The sequence below is a fragment of the Cyprinodon variegatus genome, unplaced genomic scaffold (genome assembly GCF_000732505.1).
Source record: "Cyprinodon variegatus isolate N-32 unplaced genomic scaffold, C_variegatus-1.0 Scaffold143, whole genome shotgun sequence".
NCBI classification, from domain to species: domain Eukaryota; kingdom Metazoa; phylum Chordata; class Actinopteri; order Cyprinodontiformes; family Cyprinodontidae; genus Cyprinodon; species Cyprinodon variegatus.
The window spans coordinates 947,707-975,550 of record NW_015150596.1 but is presented as its reverse complement, the minus strand read 5'-3'; the positions used below and the strand labels follow the sequence as shown (position 1 = coordinate 975,550).

At 43.3% G+C, this 27,844-nt stretch overlaps 1 protein-coding gene across 3 annotated transcripts; it reads right to left on the bottom strand.

Annotated features, from left to right (window-relative positions):
- Positions 1-66: 66 nt before the first annotated feature.
- On the bottom strand, positions 67-23,935 carry LOC107086130 (chromodomain-helicase-DNA-binding protein 4-like). 3 transcript variants are annotated; one of them, XM_015376895.1, is made up of 41 exons: positions 23,697-23,935; positions 23,139-23,354; positions 20,337-20,449; positions 20,005-20,238; positions 16,938-17,056; positions 16,542-16,807; positions 16,333-16,463; positions 16,111-16,249; positions 13,849-14,018; positions 13,522-13,755; positions 13,210-13,413; positions 12,921-13,129; positions 10,335-10,466; positions 10,148-10,247; positions 9,808-9,999; positions 8,834-9,034; positions 8,609-8,746; positions 8,376-8,497; positions 7,519-7,692; positions 7,287-7,428; positions 6,819-6,950; positions 6,613-6,730; positions 6,172-6,296; positions 5,995-6,087; positions 5,765-5,903; positions 5,335-5,504; positions 5,064-5,241; positions 4,889-4,978; positions 4,645-4,736; positions 4,390-4,523; positions 4,153-4,297; positions 3,319-3,466; positions 3,123-3,232; positions 2,793-3,042; positions 2,632-2,688; positions 2,384-2,548; positions 2,207-2,315; positions 1,979-2,111; positions 1,529-1,724; positions 441-610; positions 68-362 (listed from the first exon to the last, which is right to left on the bottom strand). In XM_015376895.1, exons 2-41 carry the CDS (start codon positions 23,197-23,199, stop codon positions 345-347), a joined length of 5,853 nt encoding a protein of 1,950 aa, XP_015232381.1. In that variant the 5' UTR covers positions 23,200-23,354; positions 23,697-23,935; the 3' UTR covers positions 68-344. The 3 variants fall into 3 exon arrangements, with proteins under 3 accessions (XP_015232380.1, XP_015232382.1, XP_015232381.1); XM_015376894.1 differs by lacking the exon at positions 23,697-23,935 and having other exon boundaries at positions 67-362; positions 23,139-23,199; XM_015376896.1 differs by lacking the exon at positions 23,697-23,935 and having other exon boundaries at positions 67-359; positions 23,139-23,199.
- Positions 23,936-27,844: the final 3,909 nt, after the last annotated feature.

The following is a 27,844-nucleotide window of genomic DNA, read 5'->3' as shown; positions in this document are numbered from 1 at the left end:
AACGTCATGCCATTAAAACTTTCAGTAGGACCTCCGTCCAGAACTGATGAAACACCTTTTTTTTTGTACATTTTTTATTTAGGTCCCAAAAAACCATCATAATAACATTATATCAATAATATTAATAAAGAAATTGAAAAAAAAAAGAGGGAAAAACAATATAAAAAAAATTCTGTCCACGGCCTAATTTTTTGGACAGGAAGGAGATCTGATCCCCCAGAGAACAGTCCGTTTATGGGTGAAGAGTGAAGCAGGACGCGGCTTCAGGTTCGGGACGCGCTGACCGTCGTTCTGCTGTGCACCAATCAGGAATGTTGATGTGAGGCGGCGGGGTTCCAGACGATCTACTGCTGCGGCATCTGCTGGAAAACCAATGACAGATTAGAGCAACGCAGGCGAGCATCAGACACGTTTAGAAGGTCAGCCGCATGCTTCACTACCTGCTGCGTCTGGGTCTGTGTTTCGGGTCCTCGGCTCGCTAGGCGGCTGAGGATGTTCCTCTCTGACATCTGGAGCCGGACAGCGACCGGCGGTATCCGGGCGATGGTTGCCGGTAGGCGGGTCACATCTGCCTTCATGTCACTCAGCAGTTCTTCCAGCTGCTTTAGCACTGAAACGCAAACCAATCAAAGAGTCCGTGTCATTCCAACAGGTTTGCATCAGATCCAGAACCAGCAGCTCTCCAGGAAAAACATACATTAGGTGTGTCCTAAACAATGAAGGTCAACAATGAAAGTGATCAGCTATGAATAAGGACAGTCTAACCTTCAGCAGCAGTCAGGCAACTTTCGTTTCCTAGCAACGGGGCATGAGGCAAAGACCTATAGAGTCTGAACATTATCTTTTTATATAGTTTAATCTGATATACATGTTATTAATCAAAGGAAAACAATTGAGGAAAATCTTAGAAAACAAATTAATAAGGCTTAATTTTTATGACAACAGAAAAATAAGTGCAATAATCGCCATGTAACAAAAGTTAAGGTAAAATCTTCATAATTTATCACTTAGATGAAGATAAGGCATCTTTATTTCCTTTTTAATAGAGATCCCAGAAAACAGGAAATGCCTTCAGTATTTTAATGTTTTTTAAAGAGCTACAGAAAAAAAATGTTCTGAAAAATATACGAGTCTATTGGAAATTAATAACTCTTAAATGTTTGCATAGAAGGTATTTGGAAAGTAAAATCAGATCGATGAACATGACGTTAATTTCAACCCACTGAACACACATTCTCGCTTAAAAATATCTTAAGTTTATTTACTAAAAAATGTTGCCACCGCTGCCCAAACTTTGCCAATCTACTCCAACCCACACTGAATCATGGGAAATGGTGTCCAATAAGATACTCCTGATGGATCATTTTTATCTGCATTTATAAATGTTTAAAATGTATAAGTGAGGATCTGGGAATGTGGACAGCCCGCGTCGCAGCGCTGTGATGTCATCGGTCTACAGATGTGAACCCCAGAACTAGGACACACCCATTAATACCATTTAGCCACAACCTTCTGCTGTTCGCTCTACCTTTGTGCAGGACGGCGTTGGCCGGTTTGTTCCCGGACATGGACTCCTTGCTGAGGTGCTGGTGGGACTCAGCCAGACACTCCACCTCGCTGAAGCGGGTGTTGAGCGCCATGGAGGGGTGGGAGGGATCTTCAGACATATTGAGATAGGCGGCGCGGCGCAGCTGCTCCTCGATCACCAGCGCCTGCTCCAACAACTGCAGGGGGAATGAGAGGTTGATTCTTATCAAATATTTTCCCACACCTCAGATGTTTGATACAACTGTTAGAGCATGGAGGAAATATGGACGGGAGAGATGAAGGAAACTAGAAATGGAAGTATGGATTAACAGCAGGTCTAAATGGACAGAGATGGGCGGATGGAAAAATGGAGGATGGGATGGTTTCATTTGGAGCAGAGATGAACGAAAAGAACATGAGAGACGCGTCTCATCCATCAAACATTTCCTACCTTGAACCTTCGAGCCAAGAACTTGTTCTTGATTTCCAGGAAGTTGCCCCTGTTCATCTCCCCTTTGAATGGCTCGTTGAGGATGGCGAACCTCACGTCGTTCTGAATGTCCTGCCAGCGGGCGTAGCCGTGTCTGAAGGAAGCATCGGTCAGGAGAACCACAGACGCAGCGTGGAAACTCAACTCCCTCTGGTCAAACTACAAAAAAAGCAATCTAGGAAAGGATACTGTATGATGCCGGCCAGCAGCCAGTAGTCATGACGACGGTGCCAGATCTCGTTGGTCTTTTTGGTGACGGTGGCGGCGCGCTCCTCGTTCTGCCACAGAGAGTGGAGCTCTGGAGGGAAAGGAGTCGTTAGCAACTGGAAACTGACTCGGAGGGGTGACTCGTGTTCCTGTCTGCACCTGTGAAGCCTCCGTCAGCGATGTTGAACATGAAGCGAGTTTTAGCCTTCTTCTTCTCCTCGCTCACTCCGCTGGCGGTGGAAGCCACGCCCTCTTTGCTGCCGTCTCCGTTCTGCAGTTTGGACGCCTCCTCTGTTTTTGGAGCTTCTTTCTCATCCTTAACATCTGGGAGACACAGAGAGGAGGAGTCATTAGCAAGATTTTAACAGGACGGCCAACAGTCAGAAAGCCAACGACTGGAGCGCTACCTTTCTTTTCCTCTGTGGGCGGCGTGGTGTCCATCTTCTCTTCCTTCTTGTCTTCTCCTGTACAATAAAAACATGCTGATAAACTGCACATTGAAACCTAATCAGAACTAAATCCCATTGAAATAAAACTAAATGCTATAAGGCATCACTGTAAATCTGACCTTTGACCTCGGGCTCTTCAGATTTGCCTTCTGAAGCCTCTGTCTTTGCGTCTGCAGATGGTTTGCTTTCCTCTCCTCCCTCTGAACTCTTCTTCTCCCCCTCTCCGTCCTTCTCTGCCTCCCCCTCCTTCTCCTTCACGCTCTCGGCCTCTCCGTTGCTCGGCTTGTCCGTCTCCATTGGTTCGTCGCCGTTTTTCTTCTCTTGCTCTGCTGAAGGATTCTTCTCCTCCTCGTCTGGGATGGCGATCACCTGCGCGTCACGCAGAGATTAAATTCAAGTCTTCTCACCCGTTTCTCCCCGTCTAAACTCACACCTACAAACATCTGTACCTCATTGTTGGCGCTAACCGGTTCTTTGCCGTTTTTCTCCGCCTCGCCCTCTTTTTTCGCCTCCTTCTCGCCTTCCTTTGATGCCTCCTCATTTTTCGGAGCATCTTCAGCTAGAAACAGAGACACCACCTTAGATTTCAGCCCCACTTTCCCCCTTCAGGCCGACAGATGTGAAACAACGCAGCGAGCACGGTACCAGGAGCAGGAGTGTTGGGCTGAGTGTCGGCGGGGGTTCCGGTAGACGGGGTTTTCCCTGGAGAGTCCGGCTGAGCCCTCTTGTTCTCCTCCAGGTCGGCCATCCAGGGCATGGACCACTGGCCGTTAACATGCTCAAACTCCTGGACCTGGAGGGGAAAAAAACAGCATCTTTTTATACGGTTTAGGGGTAGAAAATCTGTGATGCTGCTCCAGATCCTGTGTGAGTTTTTAGATATAGGTTTAAGTCACAATAAGGGGGGAAATGTGCTCCTTGGTGGAGGTCTGCCCTATACAAGTGTTTCTCTTGTCAGTGTTTAGTCCTGTTTCTCTCTTAGCCTAAGCTATTGGCTCAGATCTTACTGTGAATAACTTCTGTTTCATCCCTTTGACATGAAATCCTGCTCAGAGGTTTGTCTGCTCAGTTGTCTCCTTCTTAGACAAAGTCACCCATGGAGCTAGTTTAGATTAAACAGACAAAATATTTATAGATGTATGCATGCTGTAGGGATTGCTGCAGAGTCCAGGACACAATGTCAGTGAATGCCTACTGTAGAAACACGCTCAACCAGGATAAGTGAATCCTGCAATGTTAGTGACTGGATGTAACCAGATGGGTATCCTTAGACAGAAAACTGTTTACCGATCTGTCTGGGCGAATTAAATAAGCCGTTTCAAAGGGTCCTAATATATTGCTTTATATAAATAAACTGATTTAAACAAGCTAAGGTTACTGTTGCCTTGTCATCATGAAGGATGCTGTAATCTACTCCTTTAATAACCATATATGTAGGTTTGTGACCTTTATTGCAACTTACAACAAAATAAAACCTACCTTTTTGCGAATAAGGGACATGACCCCAATGCGCGTAAGGACGTGTTGCCGTGACAACCCTTCTCTAGGGACACCATCTGCGAAGGTTTCAGCCCCGTCTGCTCCGGGCTCACACAGGTGGCGCATAAACAGAGACACGTAGGCCCTGATGGGAGAACAAGCACCGCAGCAATGAGAAAACTCACTTTTTTTCCCCCCAAAGACAGCGTCCCAAAGCGCCATGTTTAAGTGAATTACTTGAATTCTTTCTCGGATTTCCCCCGCAGGTCTCGGACCAGCCACTGGGTTGTGAAGGCGTCCTGTGGAGGCATCCCATAACGCATCACTGCGTTCAGGAAGGCCTTCCTCTGCCGAGAGTTGAAACCCAACACCTGAAAAACACAGCGGGAGGCTCAGTGTGGCTTTAGGGACGGATTTGGTTCAAAACCAGACGATGTGTTGCATCTGGAAAGGTTTGCATACGGAACCACTGGGTCGGCATATGGAGCTCACCTCAATGTTACCTCCGACCCTGGCCAGCAGGGGGGGCAGCGGTTTGTCTTTGTCGTTCCTCAGGCCCTTCCTGTTTGGCCTGCGAGAGTTGGCTGCAGAAAAGAAACGGATTCATCAGCTGAGAGGTACACGACTATTTCATCAAAGTGATAGAGTTTGAGATGTTTTATCCTGCTTATGGGACGTTTATTCTTTCATTTTAGTTCAGAAACGCCACAATTTATGAGTCCTAAAACTTTCTTACCCTCTGATCTCTCATCAAAGTCTTCATCGCCCTCCTCAGATGCCACAGAGTAATCTGACTGTCCGTCCGACTGGTCGTCCTGCCAATCAGCTTTCAGACAGAAACGGCAGAAAATTATTTTTAAGAAACCGTCATTGTTCATCATCCCTCTGTGCGTCGTTACAGGAAGTCATACCTCGGTCTTCCTGTGAGCCGTCATTGTAGTTGACCTGCTTGCGGATGCGTTTGCCTTTCCCCAGGTTGCGGGCCAGGTCCTCCTGCTGCTGCTCATAATGGTGCCGTAACAGCTTCTCCCAGTAGTCTGGATCGACGCTCTCCTCCTGTTTGATGATTTCTCTCTGCACCTCCTCCTCCTGAGCAGCAGAAAAGCAGGTCAGGACTCAGGACTAAAAAAACCGGAGCGGACTGAGGGGATTTTCCGACCACTCGGCTGGCCGCAGACTCACCTCCTCCTCCTCGTCTTTGACCACATACTGAGCCACTTTGAAGGAGCTCAGGTACTCGTTCATGCTCTGCAGCTCCGTGTCGTCGGTGGCGTCCTGGTTCCTGTCCAGCAGTCTCTCGATGGCTTTGTCGTCGTAATGAATGACGCTGCTGTCATCCTCCTTGTTCTCACCTGAGGACAAACATGCCACTTTAATCAGAGAAATTCCCAGCCTTTAAAGACAGATTAAAGTTTAGGCTCAAAATAAAGACCATATTTATGCAAATATTAAAAAAAATAATTTATCCATAATTCTATGAACAGCTAAACAAAGGCAAAGGAAATAGATGTTGGAACTAAAGCAGATTTTCAATAATCCATAATAATCCAGACCTGTAAATCCCAGACTGTCCCAAATGTAGCTCCATCCATGAACACAAACCCATCTTTACCTTCTCCGTCATCCTTGAAGAGCTCTTCTGTTCCAAACTTCAGAATGTCATCCAGCTCCTGTTTGGACATGGAGCCCGTCTTGGATCCGAGGCCGGGTCGGACCACCAGATGAGTCAACATCATCTTCTTCTTGGCTACCTGAAATTAGCGAGGTCCAAAGGTTATGACATTATCAGGGAGCTAATGGTCGAATTGACAAATGGCAATAGAAACTTGAATTCTCAGTTACCTGAGTGATCCTCTCCTCCACAGAGGCCTTGGTGACAAACCGGTAGATCATCACCTTTTTGTTCTGACCGATTCGATGAGCTCTGCTGAAGGCCTGAGTGCAGAGAGAGAAACGCATCAACTACCTGAAACCACCGGTGTACTCAGAGAGGGAGGGGGGAAGGTGACTCGGCTCTACCTGGACGTCGTTATGAGGATTCCAGTCCGAGTCGTAAATGATGACGGTGTCAGCGGTGGCCAGGTTGATCCCCAGACCTCCGGCCCTCGTGGACAACAAGAAGGCAAACTGCTGGGCGCCAGGAGCTGGGGGCAACAAAGCAGCAAATAAATGGGGGGAGCAAGTTGTTTATTAACAAAAGAGAAAACTGATCAGATTAAAGTAATTTTCTATTAGTGAAGGAAACGGCATAAAGCATAGAGTCAGTAAATTCTACAATGTTTATCGTCAGCCTTCCTTTAATCTCTCACTTGTAGCCCAATGAGCAACAGACTTAAGTGTGTCAGGAAAACCAAATTCATTCGGTTTATATTATTTAGCTTTTACAAGTAATTTATTTTTTCCATTCCAATCGGGTCCAAAATGGTCCAATTCTGAACACCAGCCGACGCTAAAGCTCACCGTTAAACCGATCGATGGCTTCCTGTCTCATCCCGCCTGTGATGCCTCCATCAATACGCTCATATTTATACCCTTCATTTTCCAAGAAGTCTTCCAACAGATCCAACATCTTGGTCATCTGAAAAAGAAAGGTTAAAACCGCTTGTTTGAAAAAGGCCGTTAAAACATTTGGATCCTGTTCCGCTGCGTTTAGTGAAGGTTCTGACCTGAGAGAAGATGAGAACTCTGTGTCCTCCCTCCTTCAGCTTCCTCATCATCTTCTGCAGCAGCATCAGTTTTCCAGAGGACTTGGTGAGAGCACTCCCGTCATACATCCCATTGGGCAGCTTTGGAGCTTCCTGTTTGGTGCAACAAATAAAAAGACCTTAAAACAAGAGAAAATTGGCAAAAGAAGAATCAATTATCACTTTTCAAAGGAGTCTGAAGGATCCAGTTTCTGTCTTTTTTTATAGTAAATATCAATAAATCCTTCCAGAGAACAGAGCAGGGTTTCCAGGGATCTGGACCACAAATAATATCTGGATGCTTTGAGCTGAACGGTTTTTATCTTTTGATGAAGTAATTAGAAAGGATCCTCTGAATCAAATGTGCCAAATGTCCCATTTTATACAAACAGCTGGAAATAAACCTAGAACTAGAAGCAAACATCTGGATATAAACCACCCGGCCCGTACCATCGCTGCACCAGGAAAGAGGTAGGGGTGGTTGCAGCATTTCTTCAGGTCCATGACGACGTTGAGCAGAGAAACCTGGTTTCCTCCACCTTTCGTGTTGAGGGCCTCAAAGTTTTTCGTTAGGATGAATTTGTAGTATTTTCTGCAAAAAAAAAAAAAAAGAAAAAAGTTTTAGGACTCCGGCCCCCCTTGGATGAGATCATCCAACACCAGTTCTGCCCCTCAGACTAACTTCTGCATGGGGCTGAGCTCCACCCTGACAATGAGCTCCGTCTTGGAGGGCATGTGCTTGAAGACGTCGGCCTTCAGCCTCCTGAGCATGTGCGGACCCAGCATGTCGTGAAGCTTCTTGATCTGATCCTCCTTGGCGATGTCGGCAAACTCTTCCAGAAAGACCTCCAGGTTGCTGCAGATTGAAACAAACATGGATTAAGTCTAGATCCAGAGTCTCTTTAGAGTTTAAAAGTAAATATTTTTCAGTTTAGTAATGATTAAATGACTGTAATAGCATAAAAAATGGTGGGTAGCTAATATCTCTACAAAGATAGAATGAAACAGGAAAGCAGGAAAGACAGATATGCTTTTAGATCCTCCCTGTGGAAGAACGTTTTCCTGTCGCCTCCCATTCATCTAAAATCCCATCCATGTGCTGAAGTTAGTAGTAAAGTGATAAAAAAAGCTTCTGGAAAAGCTAATAGGGCGTAGGGGTGTCCCGATACAATGTTGTCTTTGTCGATACAATACAGATATTGATCCAATACGATTTTAGCAAAAATCATACCAGCTTTTATTAATTATTCATTCTGCAGAATGTTAGAAAAGGCTTGATCAAGTAATTATATTAAAACAGGGGGAAAAAAATCCAAGACAAAAGGTATGAAAACAACTAACCCATGTAAAATTAACCCATGACTTAAAAAAGCAGAGTGTTTCTATCACAATGAAAAGATGCGGCATATTCGTTCTTAATGCTGGATCAGGGCATCCCTGACAGGGTGTGAATACTTTTTCCCTTGTGACCCCCCTTGGCTTATTACTGGTCCAAACCTCAGTAATCAAAAGCTTAAATACAGCAGAGGCCAGACTTACTTGAACCTCTCAGGCGTGAGGAAGTTCAGCAGGTGGAAAAGCTCCTCCAGGTTGTTCTGCAGAGGAGTTCCGGTCAGCAGCAGCTTGTGTTGCAGTGGATAGTTGTTCAGCACCCGGAAAAACTGCAACCAAAGACGCAGAGACACGCGTTTACATCAGCTTTAAAGTGAGCAGCAAACGGCTGCATGTTTATGGAATCAGAAAACATTTGGGCTCTGATCCAGCGGGCGTACCTTAGACTGATTGTTCTTCAGCCTGTGGGCCTCGTCTACCACCAGACAGGCCCAGTCTATGGAGCCCAGGATGGCCATATCGATGGTGATCAGCTCATAGGAGGTCAGCAGGACGTGGAACTTGATGGACGAGTCTTTCTGTTGGAGGAAAAGGGGAAAAAAAAAAAGAAACTTCAGCTTCCACTGAAACTGACAATGTTTCCACCCTCATCTTCGTCTTCTAACCTTCATCCTGGATGCCTTCTTTCCTCCTCGGATGGCGTTGTCCTCAAAGGAGAACTCGTTCTCCCTGATGACGGCTCTGCTGTCTTTGTCTCCGACATACGTCACCACATACATATCAGGGGCCCACATCTCAAACTCTCTCTCCCAGTTTATGATGGTGGAGAGAGGCGCGCTGACCAGGAATGGCCCCTTGGAGTGACCCTGGCAAGGAGGCAGCGTTAGTATGACCTCTACATACTCATCACTTCCTGCTTAGTCTGACAGCTACAGTCACAATTAATCTGAACATTTCGACCAGTAAAAACTGTCCAATTAACTGCAGGTTCTACAATCACTCACATCTGAACCTTAGTTCTTAAAACTGCAAAAACTCAAAGACCTTAAAGAATCAGCAGCTGCTCCTCTTTAGATTATTTTGTTGCAGTTATTTAAATAATACTGTTTTTACATGCCATAAAAAAATATATTTATTTGATGGTTTAACCGTTTACTCTACAAAGAGTGAATCATATTTATCTACTCCAACACTGGACAGCAGATACCAAACAAAACCGCAGCATCAGTTAAACCTAAAAAAAAAAGGATCCAGCCGTTTCCCATTGAGGCCTAAAGTAGGTGGAAAAATCTGAGGCCCTGACTGGCTCTGATCTATGGCTTCTTAAACCTTCATATAAAGTCTGTTTCCTCCTCTTAATACAGAAAAAACATCCATTTTTAAATGCATCAGTGACTGGAGCCTTAACAAGTGCAATCTGACCTCCCGACTGTAGGTGGCAGCAGCTGCACACATGAAAGTATCCTTTTACTGCTCCATATCTGACACAAAATGGCAGAAAAGCTTCTGACCAATAGGACACCAGCAAACACACCTTCTGATTCAACAGAGTCTCAACTTAACCGAACCTTAAAGGATGAACTCAGCTAAAACCAGCAAGAACTGAACCCACTCCAAACATTTTAACACACATTCTCACCTCTTTATAGAGGGAGTAGAGGAAGACGGCCGTTTGGACCGTCTTACCCAGACCCATCTCATCAGCCAGGATGGTGTCGGTTCCCTGAGCCCAGGAGAAGCGCAGCCAGTTCAGACCCTCTAACTGGTATGGATGCAGCGTCCCGCCGGTGCTGTCCAGGTAGTCTGGCTGACGCTCAAACTTGATGGTCGGCTGCAGAGGGAAACCAGAAAGGATTTCTAAAATTTACCAGAACGGCTTTAACTCAAATTATTTAAAAACTTCTCATAAACATGACAGTCATGGAAGCCAGTGTGTCTGCAGGTGGAGAGTCCACTCCACCATTGGCTGAGTTACTTACATCAACCACCGGGTTCTCAGGGGGCCTCTCCGGCCGCTTCACTCTTCCCTTCACCTTGATCTTCTTCCCTGGTCTGCCTTCATCTCCCATCATCAGCTCTCTGACACAAACAGACGTTTCCTCCGATCAGAGCCTCTTTCAGGCTGCTTTAAATGTCCAGGGATTGGATGGAATGAAGGTATCTCACCTGTGGTTCCAGTACTGCACCTTATAGGTGTCAAATTCGGGTATGTCCATGTCCTCGGACTCCCAAGTGGCCTGGTCGTACGCCAGCTCGCGCCATTTAATCAGGTAGTGGACGTTGTTCTTCCTGTCCACACTGGAAAACGACAAGGACAAAATAAAATGCTGACGTTAATATTCATCTGACTCATTTTCACAAATTTATTAAATTACTACATGAAAAAAAAATTAACTCTCTGAACTTTACAACACTCTAAAACAGTGAGCGACCCTTGGTTATAATGAAGCTAAATAATGGGTTCCTGTCAGTTTTATCTACGAACAATCGGAGCTGGAAGGACTTAAAAACAGAACTTAAGTAGCCCACTAACACAGGCGGGTACCCACAAAACTTACTCCAGACTAACACTACCATAACATTTTCCTAATGAAGTAAAAAGTAATCATCCAAGAAATAACTACAGTAAAAAGTACTTTAAAAATGCTGAGAAATTGTTGGCTAAGATCAGATTTAATAATAAAAAAACTTTAAACATTTTTTGCAAAAAATACAACTAAATAAACAATTACAAAATAACAAATTTAGACAGAAAAAAAATCTTAATTTCAGCATAAAACAATTCCTGCAGTAATTAATCCATTTAAGATAGGAAAAGATAAAGAACTTTGAAAATCCTAAAAACAAAATCTACTTAGGGCTGGGCAACATCACCTTTAATGCTCATCTTTATTTTTGTCCTTCCAATTTTTTTTATATTATACAAATTAAATATATTGCTTTCAAAAACTAGCCTTTATTTCATTCATCCTCTTTTAAGGGGACTTTTAATATAAAGGGCAGCAGAGTTCAAGATACGAAAACATTTTTTTCAATTAATGTTTCTAAACAATTGAATATATAACAGACTAAATGTTAGCAGCTAGTGGCATCACTTAAGTTACAGACATTACAGATTTACGAATTGACTGATACCAATATGATCAGATTTTAGCAGGAATCATATACGCATCTTTTCGGTATTTTCTACTGTAGATTGTTAGAAAAGGTTTTATCAATTCTTTTTACTAAAACAGAGAATAATCAACAACAAAAGGTATGAAAACGACTAACCCACGAAATATTAACCAATGGGTCAAAGCCATTTTAAACTAAAGAGTTTTGAATATTTTTAGATGAAGGCTGATATGATCCGATATTTTTGGGCCAATATTGCACAGATGTTTGATATTAATATTGGATCAGAATGCCACTATAATCATTAAGTAAAACTTAAAAAGTGATGAACTAAAGTAACTCTGAAAATCACATTTTTCCATAAACAAATCACCATAAACAAGAAATTGGATTCACCCAGCCCCATATCTACAGTTTAACATGTACAGAGGAATCAGACATTTTAGTCATGTAATAGAAGTGATAGACTCACACAGATAGTAATAGAGGTAAAGTAAAAAGTACAGTAAAATACTTTTTTTTTTAAAAGGTTACTCAAGTAAATGTAACTAGTTACTCCCCATCTCTTTATATCAATCTTTAAAAGCATAAAACCTCTAATTTAATCTAACCTTAAACATCCCAGCCTCACTCTGCTGCTACAGATTCCTGTATTATTGGTTCTCTGACAAACAGAAACAGTTTGGATCAAATCCGACTTTTCTAAGGACCAGGATGGAAAAGTTTGATGGAAGTAGACAAATTTAACCCAACCATAAAATACCAAACTGTCCTCCATGATGTCATTATGTGCATGTTCCTTTAGGGCTGCGTGACACTGGATTATCTTAGTGATAATAAATATTAAAATGACCATATCTAGTGTGATTATGTCCATCATCCTCCTACTCTGTGCTTCCTACTCTCCAACATCAGCATACTGAGCAGAGCAGCTTTTGCTAGCTGTGAGTCTTCATCCATAAATATTACATCAGTGTATAACATAATAGGTGGAATATATTAGCCAACAATTAATGCACTGCAAACTGTCCTTAGCCTTATATCTTGCACCCTAGAGTCTCCATGCTTGAGCTGATTTTCAATAAAGTCAAAAAGTGCATTAAAATGGATCCTATGGGCCGATGCTCTCGATCTGATGCATTGAGGTTCTGGGTCTTGATGCAATAGATGAAGAACAAGTCAAATGATTTGTTGTCGGTTTTTATCTTCGCTGTTCGGTTTGCTGATTGGCTCTAGTCACCAGTTAGACTCAATCACAGGAAAATGGACCAACTGGGATTTCTGGGTGGATATTCTGGTCCATTGCTAATATAACTGTCCGCTGGTGCCAACAATCTAGACTCTACAAAGCCAGACCTTTTGAATTCTTCAGCCAGAAAGGGAATGAAAGCATGTTGCCACCAGCAATTAAGAGGGCAGCCCAGTTAGTCAACAGGAGCACAGAAAACCCTGGTCTTACCTCAAAATTAGATCAAATCCCCTCATTAGAAACCGTAAAACATAAAAGATTTGTTTGAAAACAGTTAACTATCATTTTCTTTGGGGAAAGCAGCTTTAGCTCTGTGTATTTAAAAATAGCAGCTTTCCTAACGCTAGGCAACAATACCAACTTTTTGAAAACTGCTGTAAACTGACCTGTGGTTCAGGATGCGATGAATCATCAGCCACTCAAACTTGATCCCATAGCGGAGGTATTTCTCTTCTAGGTGGGTATACATGGGGTCCTTGTGTTTCCTTTTCAGGAACTTGTCCTCTTCTCCTTCGCCAAAGTCGACAGGTGGGGGCTCGTCCATGTCGTTCTTCCTCTGGTAGTTCCTGAACATCACCTGGCAGTTTATCTCCAGCTGCGTGGAACAGAGAGTTGATCAGAAACGAGGTAACGTTCGTTTCCATGCGGGGTGGGGGGTCCTCGTCCTTCACACACCTGGAGCTCAGTGACCCATGAGCAGTGCCAGTAGGACATGTTGCACCATTTGGCGAAGAACTCCCTCTCAGAGCGGCCGGCCAGTGGGGCGGGGTCTGGCGCGTCAGCGGGGAGGTCTGGAGGACGCGGCACAGGCGTAGGAGGAGGGGGGTCACCCCATCGCCACGTTAGGATCTTCTGTACCTTTCCTTTCAATGGTGGACACTAGAAATGACCAAAAAACAGGAAGGTTCATGAATATCTTAGCATTAAATTCCAAATAACAAAAGCTGATTTGATCCAGAATCAGAACCAGAAGAGTGTCCCACTCACCGTGCAGCGGGGGCAGATCCATTCTCCGTTGGGAATCTCAGGCAGTGGGGGGTTCAGGCAGTGGATGTGGTACGACGACGGGCATGAGTCGCAGCACAGCAGCTCTCCTCCATCTTTACAGACCCTGCAGAACTCCATGTGGTGGTCATCCTCCTCCATCTCCCCTGTATCGCCGTTGTCCTCCTCCCCCTCTGAGGCGTCATCCCTGGCTTCCCACTGGATGCCCTCCTTCTCCTATCATTGAGCCAAAAGAAGAACCACAGTCAGGGCCTGTTTGTAGTTTTTTTTGTTACCTAAACACATATGCTTAATGTTGAACAAACGTACGCAGTGCGGACAGCTCCAGGTACCCTCCGGGGCCTTCTCCATGTCTGGGTCCAAGCACACCATGTGGTACGCTCTGGGACACGTGTCGCAAAGGATGATCTCTCCTCCCTGTTGACAGACCTCACAGTAGTCCTGGTGGTCTGTCTCATATCCATCACCATCCTCCGTTTCTGATGCAGGAAAACAAAATGTTTGAAACTTTACAGCTGAGGAGGAGGGGAGTCAGTTTTTCTTTACCATCTAGTCGCATCATACTCAAAGACTTAAGGGTCCATTACAGACCAGCACCAAGGATTAAATATGCTGTTTTTTTGACAATTTAAAGAGATGAGATCCCAGGTATGCAAACATTTTTGCTCTAATACTCATAAATAAACTCACCCCCAGCAGAAAGTGGAGGCCACCTTGTAACAGAATGAAACCAGCTGATCTATGGAAGCATCAAAGGCTGATTAGCAAATATGAGCTGAACTTTCCTTTTTGGTGCAAATTCAAAATACAACCTGTGACCCAAACTGTTAGAAGTAGGTCTGGGCAATGATTTTAAGGGGTAGGCTTAACACTTTCCTTTTTAATAAAGCTTATAGCTAGAGTGGCTCAGGTTATCCTAAGCTATCTCTATAGTTATGCTGCTATAGGCTTAGACTGCTGGAGGACATAGGGACCCCTTTTCCATCATTCAAACTCTATTCTTCCTCTCTGCAGAATCTCTTCGTCCTTTCAGTAATGTTATGCTCCCTCTGGTTTTTCATCATAGTAGCTTCATCTGGTCTGTTCCTGTGTGGCTGTGACTCAATCCTGGAGAGAAATATCAGCTGTGCTGCTGCCATCAACACCTTTGTTTATGGATGTTCGAGATTGGCCTGTTTTTCAGTGTAGTCCTGTTTCTCTGACTGTGACTGGCTGGATGCGCTCTCCTTTATCCTCTGACATGGGAGCTGGCTCAGAGCTCGTCTGCCTGGCTGTGTTTCCTGGCCACCTGTAGAGCTGGTTTACAGTTGCCTTTTGTATCTCTGCTTCTGTCTCCTTTAACCCCAGTCAGCCTCAGCAGATGGCTGCTCACACTGAGTCTTGTTTTGCTGGAGGTTTCTTCCCGTTAAAAGGATGTTTTTCCTCTCCATTCTCGCTACAAGCATGTTTAGTGTGAGCAATTACCTTCGAGCCAATGAGTAAATGCAATTAGCTGGTTTTCCTTAGATAGAAAACTTTGAATCAAATTGACAGTATGATCTGGTTGAATTGTCAAGTGCTTTGAGATGATGTGTTGTAAATTGTCACTTTATAAATAAACTGAACTGACAATGAATTTAATTGCATTTGCAAAATAATCGCAATTAAACCAAACAAAATATTCAAATGGCAAAGCCTCTCAATTTACGTCACATTTCAAATAGAGTAAGACAGCAGCAGTATGGTTAAGGTGTGTTTGCTACCAAACAGTGGGGTAAAGAGACTTGGAGCTAGCTTCCAAATCCAGACATACAAATAGAAGCACTTTTTTCCACATAGCGTCACAGTTAGGTCTTACAACAACTGATTCTGGAGAAGAAAGCTGTCAGCTGTGGTTCGTGCAAAAGAAAATCAAAATATCTCAACATTGGTTGAAAATAATCACAATTTTGTTTTTCTACAAATTCGTTCAGCCCAAGATGGAAGGGTTGTTACCACCATTTAACATTTTAACTGATCTCGCTGCAGATTAATAGGTAAACAACCAGTGATTCACTACTACTTCTACAAAAGGTTTCCTGAAAAACAGGACAATAAAGGTTTTTACTATCAAAACACACACACATCTCTCTAAAGTCAAAATCCTCCTGATGTCTCTGCATTGAAAACTTCCTTCAGTTATTCCCAAAACACGCACAGATCTATTATGACTGTTAAAATAACTAATAAACCACCAACATCAGCTGGGATGTTCTCACGGCATCATCAGTGCTCAGACTTTGACCTCCTTCAGCGCTCCATCAGAATCCCTCCATTTAGCAGACTGAGAGGGAACCTCAGCAGGCAGCAACTGAGGAGACGCTGCACTTCTAAACATGCCGTCCTCCACTGACTCAGCCTCTGTGACTAATGCGAGCATCTGTACCGCTCATTTCTCTCGGTTCCTCTCAGCTCTTTAATGCCTTCCCTTCACCAGGCTCCCCTCCGGTTTCCAACCAGCTGCTTTATTTGTAGTTAGTATTCATTCAACTGTGATATAATACGAAGCTCTAAATAAATAATAGCTTTGAAGATAAAAATGAAAAGAAATACCCTTCTTCCTCTTGGGTTTGTTCTTGGAGAGCTTCTTCTTGCTGCGGCTGCTGCGGCTGTTGGAACCCTCTGAGATGGAGACGCTGTTGATGCTGCCGTTCTCGAACTCGCTGTCCACATCGGGCTCGTCCTCCTCGCTCTGCGCACACCATCAACAATCGTTAAGCTCATACATACCAGCGCCGGATGTACAGGATCAGTGTTAGAGAGAAAGGTTCGTACTGAAGAACGTTTCCTCTTGCTGTTGAAGCCTCCGAGTTTGATCTTTAAAGGTGCCACCTTCTTCGTCTTGGCATTATTTTTCTTGTCTTGCGGCTTTGGTGCTGGTTTGGACTTCTTGCGGGCGTTTGGACCTGCAGACCCAATAAATGAACAAATCTATCAGTGAAAATTCAAATACCTGTCAGCAAACGCCGCACTGACAGCAGTACCTTTGCCCTCCTTGGTCTTGGCTTTGCGGAGAGGTGGTGCCGGGGCCTGCACAGGCTCGACCGGGGCCGCCGGGGGCTCAGCTGCAGGCGTGACCTCTGCCACCATGGTTTCTACAGCAGCTGGTATGTTAGCGGTAGCAAGCGCCGCGTTGGCGGCTGCGGCTCCTCTCAGAGGGTTATTGGTGCTGAACTCCCGCCACTTTGCCCCTAAAACCATCATCATCTTGGACACAGCGATTTTGGGGTTCTTGGCTGCAATAAGCGGCCTGAAAAGACAGAACTGTGTCTGAGCCTCCAAACTCACCCAAGTTACAACATAAGCAGAGAGAACAGTGAGAGGAAACTGTTCCGGTAGAACCGGTTCAATATTATGGGTAAACTGAGGCAAGAACCTACCTGACAAACTGGCTGAAGGCCTTATAGTTGGTCAGGGATCTGTAGTCTTCCTCAGTGAACACATGGTCGATGTCCTCCATTCCCCAGTCATCCAGTAGCTGAGATGAGGACTTTGGCTCCTGCAGGAAATAAAAGGCATTAAGATCATTCAAACCTGAACAAGTGAAAAAATTGCAGAGTAAACTAAAAGTTGTGATGCAGTCATGTTTGAAACCGTATTAGCTCTACTGCGGAATGCTTATCTGCGAGTAAAGCTGGAAAACAATGCAGCAAATCTGTTCCTTCAAAGACTTAAAGATGAGTGATCTCAAACAGGATATTGAAGAACGTCAGGGTGGATGGGCAATAGGAGGCTGGAGCTTTTAAATAATAAAAAAATAAAGAAAGAAAATAACAATCCAGCTCCTAAAATCAGATTCCCATTATCCAACTGCTAATTCCAGGCACCAAACAACACACAAGTGCATATAAACATATTCTGTAAAGATTTCCTAGTTCAAATGATGGAAAACAATTATAAACAAAAGAAACGATAATCCCCAATCATTAAAAACATTTTCAGGCTAACAGTTTTAGGCAATGACTAATATTCAATAAAACTAGGATCTAAATGCGCCCAAAGAACTACAGCTATAAATCTAATGTCTTCAAGAAAATCTGAGAGATCCTTAGTGCACCAATTACCACCAAAGATCGACTACGACTTCCTCTCAAACCTGCTGTGGTCGCTGCATATGTAGCTTTCAAAACAAAGGCATGGGTGCATCACAATAAACTGCTTTTCCACCTTCATCTTGAACCAGCAGACTTTTTAAGTAAAGTCATTTCAAATGGCCGCTTGCACGATCAATCAGCTGTAGCCTTTTTGCTACGACCGAGTCTCCGCCAGAGCCGATTAGCATGCAAGAGAGTTTGAGGCAAGTGAAGAGCCTCTAAAATTAGCATCCAGCAAGCAAGCAAACGCTTTAATAATTGACACAGACCAGCATGTTTTCAAAGCCAATTGCACTAAATAGCATGGTGATATGTGCACCATTTTAGCAACTGCAATGTTGATCTGCTGGTTATCTGAAACAGTCAGTGTTTTCTGCTTTCCGTGTTTAAATAGAGCACATAATAGACATTAGCTCCTGATATAGGTGCACCAATCAATCAGACACAAGATGGGATTAGATAATAAAATGCATCGACCGATACTTTGCAGTTTCATGCATTTGTGTGAGCGTATTACAAAAATAGTCATAAACGGGGACAGAGGTTTTTTTTTTGCATTAACTGTGGAAATGGTTTTTGGGGGGGATTCAGTGGGAAAGGACAAAAAAAAAGACAAGAAAAGCCGTCTGAATCGGCAGGTCCAAGGTAAGAAAACCAGAATTTAGTATCAGCAAGAAAAGCCAGATCAGTACATTTCCAGTTCCAGTCTGATTCTGACCAACCTTTGAACCATCAGCTCAAAACTGAACTCTGACAGCAGGTCCCAGTATTGGGGTACAGAGCAGTGATAACTCAATATTAGCTCATGTCTGTCAAAAGGTTCCTTTAAAAAAATTAATAATAATAAAGAAAAAACAAAAATAATAAAACAAGGGAAACATTTTTCCGTTTAAAAGAACTTTTATAAAACCTTTTTCCATCATGGACCGGATGTTTGCCTTCCGATCCAAACAGATTTTTGTTTCTAAATACAGATAAATAGGAAACATTTCTGCTATTTCAGTAAAGGACAGAGGTTCATCTCAGGCAGCAAAGTCGCAGATAAAGCTTAAGATAATGCACTGCAGCTGCCTTTGATGGCGGCGGCTGTGCAGCTTCGAAAGGTGGGGGGGTTCTGCTGAATGATCAAAATGTTCTTCTAACCAAAAAGAAAAAGGGTCAAGAATGCATTGTAGTGCTAAAACCGAGGTTGCCATGGAAACAGTACATTATGCTGTATGTACATCTCTCACACACCAATCCTAGACGTACGCAGAGACACACTTACACCCCCCCCCACACACCACCACACACACACACACCCCCCTCCCCTCCTCCTCCTTTTGCATAACTGTCATTAAGAAGAAGGCCCCCTATTGGCCGCCAGCTTCTAAATCCTCCAGCCTGTTCTTTGTTTGAGCATCGCTCATGTTTGTCACACCGCAGGACTCCATTACAGGTAGGCAGTCAGAAGGTGCTCATCAGGGACCCGCAGAGGGCAGAGAGAGAAGACGCCTCTTAGAAACACAGACTACATTTCAAGCGAATAAACAATAACTAAGAGAATAAAATAACAAAAAACAAGCAGTCTTCCACAGATAAGGATCTTCGTCCAACTCTGAGACAAGTGTGCAAGTAGTGGGATGTGTTTTTAACAATGCTTTTTCATTTTTGATAAAATAAGTTTTTGCACAGCTCTTTTGTGAAGACCGAATAGAAATTATCCTTACATGTTTAGGGAAACTGTGATTCGCCAGTGAGAGTCTGAGGAACACCTGAATATGATGTAAACACCTGAAGCTTAAGGAGGAATCAGAAATAAAGTAGCAGAAAAATAAAAAGGATTTCCCCCTTCAGGTCTCCTCTACCCCGTGGTTTACCAGGGGTCTGTATAAACATATGCAGCAAGATGAGTATGAGGTTCTTTCTCTTTTCACTCATTTTTACTCATCATCTGAAATATTTCCAAGTTTAACAGATTTCATCTCTTAAGTAAACATAACTGCCCTCCTTCCTGATCACAAATCAATCATCCTTTATCACACGAGCATCACTCAACTCTGATTACTGACGTATCTGTAGAAGCCAGAAATCCCTTAAACACAGCCTCATCTGACAACAGGAAGTAGGCCAGAATATCCCAGAAAGCATCAGAAGAAATCGAGGAACTATAGGAACTTCAAACCTACCATTCCAGGGCTCCTGCCACCCTTTATAAAATTTAATACTCAGCTACTAAAAACTGTAGAGGAGATGTGGACGCTGTGTCCTCAGAGGAAACCAAAAATATGTCTGAAATGAAGAGTGGTCAAACAAGGGATGGAGGCATTCCATTTTTACAGGATCTACTTTAAATAATGAACTTGTTTCTCACCGAGTCATCGTCATCATCATCCTCGTCCTCTTCAGGCTCTGGTTCTTTCCTTCTGGAGCTCCTTTCTGGAATGCTGTTCCTTTTCTTCTCTTTGCCACCGCTGGCTTTCTTCTTCTTCTTGCGTCCTGGAGTGTAGTCGCTTCCTTCGCTTTCGGAGCGCTGGGCTGAGCCTGTATCTTCCACGTCTTCCACTCCACCCATGTCCATGGGCTCTGGAGAGCTGATCGCCAGCTCCTGGGATAAGATGAACACAAAAGTCAGCAAACGCAGAGAAAACATGGAGTAAATGATCTCAGAGTAAAGTTTCATTCTTCTTCTTAGCTGCTGCTTACCTCTCTGCGTGACCTCCTCTTGCTGCCCTTACTCTCCCGGCTCTTCTTGGCCTTTTTCTTCTTCTTCTTCACCTTGGGAGATTCATTCTCCGAGATCTCCTCCTCTTCATCATCTGAAAACCAGGCCAGGAGAGAGACACTCCAGGGTTAGGATGCACAGACAGCGTGTCAGCATAGTCAGGCTGCGTGATCGTTAGAGGAGAGACACGGACGCATATCCTGATTAAGATGATGCAGAGGTCACATGCTGCCTCGTTTTTAGTGCTGTTCAATTTGCCAACTGAAACAACCGACACGGTCGGCACACGGAAGGAAAACAAGCAGCTTTCAGCTCAGTTTTCAGATCAGATGAAGATGAGAAAATATGAGCTTTTGTAGGATACATCCTCTATGTAATCGAATGCGTTTCTTTCTCGTCTTCCTCCTAATCAGTCAGATAAACGCCTCCCCCTGCCTGTGTGTTGCTGTTGTCCTTTGCGGCTGTGACATCAGCGACAGTGGATGATCTGTGAGTTCGACAGCTGAGCTTCTTGCCAAGTATGAATTCTCCAAGGCAAAACTTTCTTCTCATTCTTAACACCTCAAAAATAAATTCCTCGTTTGTAACAAAGTACATAGAAAGCTTTAGCCTTCTTTTAGAAGTCCTTCAGGAGGAAAAAAGATTAATTAACTGTGGATTACTAACCAAGATCTACCTATAGGCCTAACAACAGATTTAAATGTTGCCCAGAGCTTCTTAATCAAACTAATTAGAAAAAGTTCAAGATTTTCATGCAGCATAATAAGCCACCCTGTTAAATGCATTTATTATTATTAATAAATTTTTTTTTTTACAACAATGGCCCAAAGCTTCATATTTAAGATGAAAAACTGTTTTGATGTCATTTTTTTGTACACTGGAAAAATGATAAATAAATAAGTAAAAATGTCTTACATTAAATGTTTTTATCCTTATTTTGAGTAGTTAAATTGGATAGATTGCCAATGGAATGAGTATTGTAACTCTTAAAATAAAATAACTAGTTAATATGCACTTGACATAAGACAATGCAATTGTGTTTTCTTATTTTAAGTGTAAATTGTCTTGTTCCATTGGCAAAATGTCTCTTTTACCTCCTCAATCCAAGAAAAACGCCTTATTTTAAGAAAAAATGACTTCTCTAGATTTCGATTTTTCCAGTGTATATGTAACATAGCATCACTAAATATTTGATCTCATATTGGAGAAATTTACCTTTGCATTTAACCCATCCCCTGGGGGAGCAGTGGGCTGCCATTGTGGGGCGCCCAGGGAGCAGCGTGGGGTTAAGGGTCTTGTGAAAAGACCCAGAATGTCAGTCTGTGGGAGTGGGGCTCTAACTCACAACCACAGGATTCCATGCTCCATGCTCTAACCACTAGGCCGCCACTCCCCCCACTAACTAAAACAGCTTTACAATAAATAAAGTAGATGTACATTGCTTAAGGAAAAAAACCAAACAAAACAGTGCCTCTGATTTAAAATTAAAGAACAATCGCCACAAATTCAGGATTTAAAAAGCATCCAATAAATGTCTCCAGTATGGTGGATATCAAGGAACTTCAGATGTTTAAATATTACCCAACATTCGGAAACCTAAACAATCGACTTCAAAACTGATTGCAGGAGTTATTCATTAACCTACCAACCCCTTTTACATATTGACTTAATCCACAGCTGCTATTTACACCTCACTGCAATTTACCATCTTAAATTAGCCTGATATTTGTGATTTTATGTAAAAGGAAAAAAACCTTTATTCCTAGAAAAAAAAAAGTATATGCATAGTATGAACATGAAAATATAAGAGGCCTCAGCTAAGATCTAGAAACACAATATCTATTAACTCAATGTTTTTACTTCCTGCACCTTTAGTGGATCAAAATTCAAGGATTTGCTTAAATCCTGATTCTTTTCAATCGTTTGAATTTTTTTCTTTGTGCACAGCTGTAAATCCTGCATCTTTCTAAAGCTTTACTGCAATTAGAATATGATAGTTAAACCCAGAATCTGCAGATCAGACCCCAAAATCAAAAATATGTTTCAATTCTCCAGTGTTGCAATCAGCTTCAGACTCAAATTATCTCAAACAATTTACATGTATGAGAGAGAAACCTAAATACAAATTACATATTTCCATTTTAATTCAGTTTCATATTAAACTAATCTTTTTTCTAATAAAATAATTGATTACTCTGGCTGCTGCAGCTGAAATAGAGCCAGCACCGTTTGTTCTCCGCGGTTCTGCTGTTTACGCTGCGGCTGTTCGTTGAAAACAAACTAAACAACATACTGGAGAAACAAAACGGTTATTAAATATAGTAGCACGCGCGTAATATGTTCAATAAGTTGCTTTTTTGTGGATAATTACGAGCACTTTCCCTTTCCCAGTCAAACTGAAGGCGCCGGCTATGAGGAGGGGAGCGCCACAGAACGTCATCCGCCAGCTTCCAAGCTAACTGGCTGCCTCCATCTTGTCATCGACACGTAAAAAAAAAAATACCGGCAGCTTGCTAATGTTAGGCCCCGGGAACATGCCGGTTTTTTCAGCGTGACACCACATCACTACACCCATCAGCTTTTAAACTTCTCATTACAGCTGGGGGTCAAACTATTTGAGTTCTTTGATAATCGTCCAGTTCCAGGTTTGCTGTTGAAAGCTACGCGCGGTTAGCCGCACGCGCAGGCTAGCGCTAAGCTAACGCGGCATGATTGATGCGAGCGTCAAAAACAGAAGAAGCAGCGCGTGAACATTAGCGGCTAACAAATGAACCTCGTCTTACCTTGCATTAGGCGGTCGTCGGCGGCTCCATAATCATCTCTGTCATCCTCACTTCCAGACATAGCGGACGACGGGAAACTTTTCTCCTTTTAAGTTAGCCAAGAGTTTAGCTAACTAAATGAAAGTTATTGTTGATGGATAATCCAGAGTTCGGACCCAGTGTGAAGTCTGTCCAGATCGTAGCCGGGCCAAGTTTTAACAAAGCAAAAATAATAGCCTTAAAGAAAGCGGAAGTAAAACATTAGAGTCATTAAACACCCGGTAAAAGATAAAAGCACATCACTGAGCACACGAGACAATAAACCCAACTTTATTCCCCTGTGAAGTTCATTTTTTTTTAAATCTCCTTTCACTCCATCAGCTTACACTATCGTTACCATCCGTCCCATTAGCATGCGTGCTAGCCGGAGCTGAACCGGCTGGACAGATTTAAGATCCCGAACAGAACCGAGTCGCTTCACGCGCTGATATCTACCCAGAAACCCCCCCTTTGGACCACCACAGCCTCCTCTTCCTCACTGAAATCAACCCACAAACCCCCAAAAACTGAAATACTCACAACTTCCAGCTCCCATAAACAGTAACTCCACTCTATTTGCCACTGATTTAACACTTGGATGTTCTTTTTCTTATCTTGTTGTCTTTCCCGATGGTAGCGGTCTACATAAAATTTAAATATATTTCCGTATTTTTGGTGGCAGCGTGTGCGCACGACGCCGTCTCCTCTTTCTCTTCCTCGCGCGCACACACACAAAGAGATCAGGGGGCAGGCATCCCATAATATTCCCCGCACACGCATGCACACTCATACATATACACGCACATTTCGCTCACCCCTCCCCCCACTCTGCATAGTTACCTTGCAACGCACAGACCATAATAGTCAACTCACCCCCTCCCTCTTCTACAGTCTCTTCCCCATTCCTCTATGCACCCCCCCCCCCAACACACCTCCACCCCTCTTAGCAACCCTGGTCACTATGGAAACGCTCACCCCCTCCCTTTCCTGTGTGGCATCCCATAATAGTAATGAGTGCAGTCACTGACATCCCACAATAAGCATAACTCCAAAAAGAGAGAGATAGGAGAAAGGAGGGGGGGGGATGCGCTCACATGGCAACTGTGTGTGCCACATGACTGCTCAACTTCACAGTGCATGTTTGCATGTATGCGCAGATACACCTCTGTGAAGGAGCGTGGCCCCTGAAGACGTCCAAACCACAGTCCCCACCATTACTAAACCTAGGGGCCACAAAATGTGGGGTGACCCCAGAGTAACCCCCTATATGCGGCCTTCAAGGATACCTGACTCAGCATGGCTGAGTCTGCTCGATAAAGCAAGGAAAGTTGACGAGTAAAACTTTCTTCGGAGGACGGTGTGAAGCGAAAGAATCCGCCTCGTCCCTCCGGTGAGGGCAACACCGAGAGGTCAAGGGGTCAAACGTCCACAGCTGGAAGTATCTCTGTCAGCTCCTCTTTTTTTTTTTTTTAGAGAAAGCCCAGAAGATCAGACCCCGAGTTAAACTGTCTGCATGCTCACACACACGCTGGCTTGAAATGCATTGCAGTCAATGGTGGGAAAAACGTCTGGGTCCTAGACAGCCTTTTTCCCACCATTGACTGAATGTAACACACTTAGAGAGGGGGGCAAAATGTAGATTTCTGAGTTGCTGAGGCGGCCAGAGATGCTTCAAATTGATGTTTCAACACGTGTTGAATCAGCTGTAAGTCTGCCTGCTAATGGGGGGAGCTGTCTTCAGGCCCTGGGGAGGATCAAAATTATTTCTGCATCGTTATTGTCCGACTCTAGGACAAGTTTCCTAAAAGGTAACAGAAAAAATGTTACATGTTTACTGCCATGTGTAGGAAGCTGGAGGAATGTTTGTATGTACGTTTTAGCAAACAGTTCTGCTGGCCTGTAAAAGGTTCTGGAGACCAAAGCGCAGCCAGAAGACAACAGCAGAGGAAATATGTAGTAGAGAATTCCACACAGAGGAAAACAATAAGCTGACCGTCTTATTGGCCTTCTCTAGATCAGGAGTTCCAGGAAATTTTATAGAATAGAATAGAATAGAATAGAATAGAATAGAATAGAATAGAATAGAAAATCCTTTTATTGTCACATAATGTGGAAATTCTGGTGTTTACAGGAGCAAAAGGATTATAGAAAACATTATTACACAAATGTAGGCCTTAGAAAAGTGTATAAGAATAACATAATAGTGAAAAAATAAACAAATAAAGCACTGTGCTGTAAAGTGTTTTAATAAAATAAATCTGTGCACCTGGAGAATCCATACCCAATATACAGCAATGGATATATTTACAGTAATATTTGATATTTGAAAATAGCACCAACATCACAGATGTGCAAAATGACAGCAACATGTTATTTAACTGATTACGGTAAAGACTGTGCAAAATCAGCATGAATGTAACTTATTGAAGTAGTTGGAAACAGTGGCAGTTATAAAGTCTTACAGCTGCTGGGAGGAAGGATCTGTGATAACGCTTCCCTGTTGCATTTAGGGTGCAGCAGTCTGAAGGAGCTCTCCAGTTCTGCAACAGCTTCATGCATGGGGTGGGAGACTTTATCCAACCGAGACGATAATTTAGTTAGGATCCTTTTGTTTCCCACCCCCTGCACTGAGTCCAGAGGGCATCCAGTCAAAGAGCTGGCCTTCCTGATCAGCTTATCCAGCAGCTTTTTTAGCCACTTTTAGCCCATGTACCAAAAAAATAAGGAATCCACAGACTGGTGACCCCCTAGAAATACATATTGGATTTTTTATTTAATTGTGAATTTTATCATTTCATTTTATACTTAACATTCAATAATCAATTATATTAAATTGACATTTTTTTTTATATAAGGAGTATTTCAAATGATTGAATGTGTGCGATGCAACAGAAAAAATGTCCTTCAGTAGCAAACCATAATCCATGGTTACGTTTATTTGCATTTAAGGCAGGTAAAAGATCTCATCATAGGTGCAGATTTTAATTTCAGGTGTAAACTCAGAGGCTGCACAAGATCCCATTCAGTCTGAATTGGCAGGTTAATCCCAGGTCTGAAGGGTCCCAGTGTGCCTCTGCTGGGCCCATGGAGGAGTAAAGACCTAACCAGGGTGTATGTCACTTCGTCCACTGAAGCTGATAACAGTTTGATTTGCTGTCTAAGACATTTTTTGCATTAATTAATGTAAGTAGACTTGCAAAATCGCTGTGTTGCTTTTGCTTGGCTGTGGATGCAGCTCTGTATCTTCAGACTTTGATCTTCTGGAGCGGTTTGCAGCTGACTCTGAGGCAGACAGGGTGACAGTGGGCTCTGCTTGGGTTGAGGCCATGATTCTCAATCAGATGAAGATAAAGAGCTCCAATCAGAGGAGGTCAAATTGGTTCCTGATGGTATGAAGGAGCAGGGGATGTAAGTGGCCTTCTCTTCAGTAACCTGGTCTAAGTCAGTGGCAACTAATTAATACGTTTTTACTTACTGGCATTCACTTATGTGGTGCGGATCATGGTCAGAGGAACGACCCTGGATACAACCAGACTGAGCTTCCTTCAGCCGGGTTCCCCAGAGCTGCTATTACTCCTCCTCATTGAAGGAGTCAACTGAGAAGGTTTGGCCACCTCTGGGATTGAGGAAACATTCAGAGGATATGAGCAAACCCTTATCAGAAAATCCACATTATTTGTCCTGCTACAGTAGCTGTAGTTATTTGCAGATTTCATAAATGCATTTTTCATCTTTCTTTGCTGCAGAAAAGAGCTGATTTCCACCACTGGAGAAAAATAAACCTCTATTCTATTCTATTCTATTCTATTCTATTCTATTCTATTCTATTCTATTCTATTCTATTCTATTCTATTCTAATCTAGTTTCCCCCAAATATGAACCTGATTATAAGGCTGGAGGTAACTATATATTGCCTACCCACAGATTATTCTTACCCTCATCTTGCTCTGATGTTTTGCCTCTTTGACCTTTAGCCCCCCTTTGGTTGGAGGTCTCCTGCCCTCCTCTCTGGTCTCTCATGCTTTTCTCATCATCTTTTTACTAAGGAAGCTTCATTTTCAGTCTGTCATTTTCTTTGTCTTCATACTCCTTCGGCTTTGGCCTCAGCAGAAACGACATAGAAAATGGTTAAAAGATAAGTTTCTTTTGTTTCCTTCTCTTTTCTGCTTTTTTTTTTTGCAGCCCTTCCTTATCAGCGTACCTCCTCCCCCACATATCTTGTTTTCTTGACTATAGACAAAGTGTTCATGCTTGAATTTGGAAAGAAATGGGGGGAGGGTGGGCGGGTAGGTGATGGTGGTGGTGGTGGGGTGGAGGGTAACATCCCATAATCACCAATCAGAAGAATACCAGGGGCAGTTGTCATAGAAACCTAGTGCATAGCTTCTGATTCCCTTCCCCCAACCTCTCTACATGCAGAATTGCATATCTCATAATGATAATAATATCATTTCTGATGCAAAAAGAGAAAAAAGTCAGAGGCAGGGGGGGCGGGGGGACTACAGACCATAATAGTACTCCTGTGCTGCTAGTTGTCATGGTGATAAGCGTAGGGGTGGCAGTGGTGGCAGAGGGAGGAGAGTTAAAGCCAGGGTCAAATTACCATGTTAGTCAGAATGCATGCCTTTATATTTCCTGACTGGTCCACCATCCTGACCCTCCGCTCGGCTCTGCTCCACAGCACACGC

What these genes read in the sequence shown, in the direction of transcription:
- LOC107086130 (XM_015376895.1), bottom strand. Translation starts at nt 23,199, where the DNA reads ATGTCTGGAAGTGAGGATGACAGAGATGATTATGGAGCCGCCGACGAC. An exon ending in CGGTTAGCGCCAACAATGAG is followed by an intron (nt 3,043 to 3,122) that starts GTACAGATGTTT and finishes CGTGACGCGCAG; the next exon opens with GTGATCGCCATCCCAGACGA. An exon ending in GCCCACAGAGGAAAAGAAAG is followed by an intron (nt 2,549 to 2,631) that starts GTAGCGCTCCAG and finishes TGTGTCTCCCAG; the next exon opens with ATGTTAAGGATGAGAAAGAA.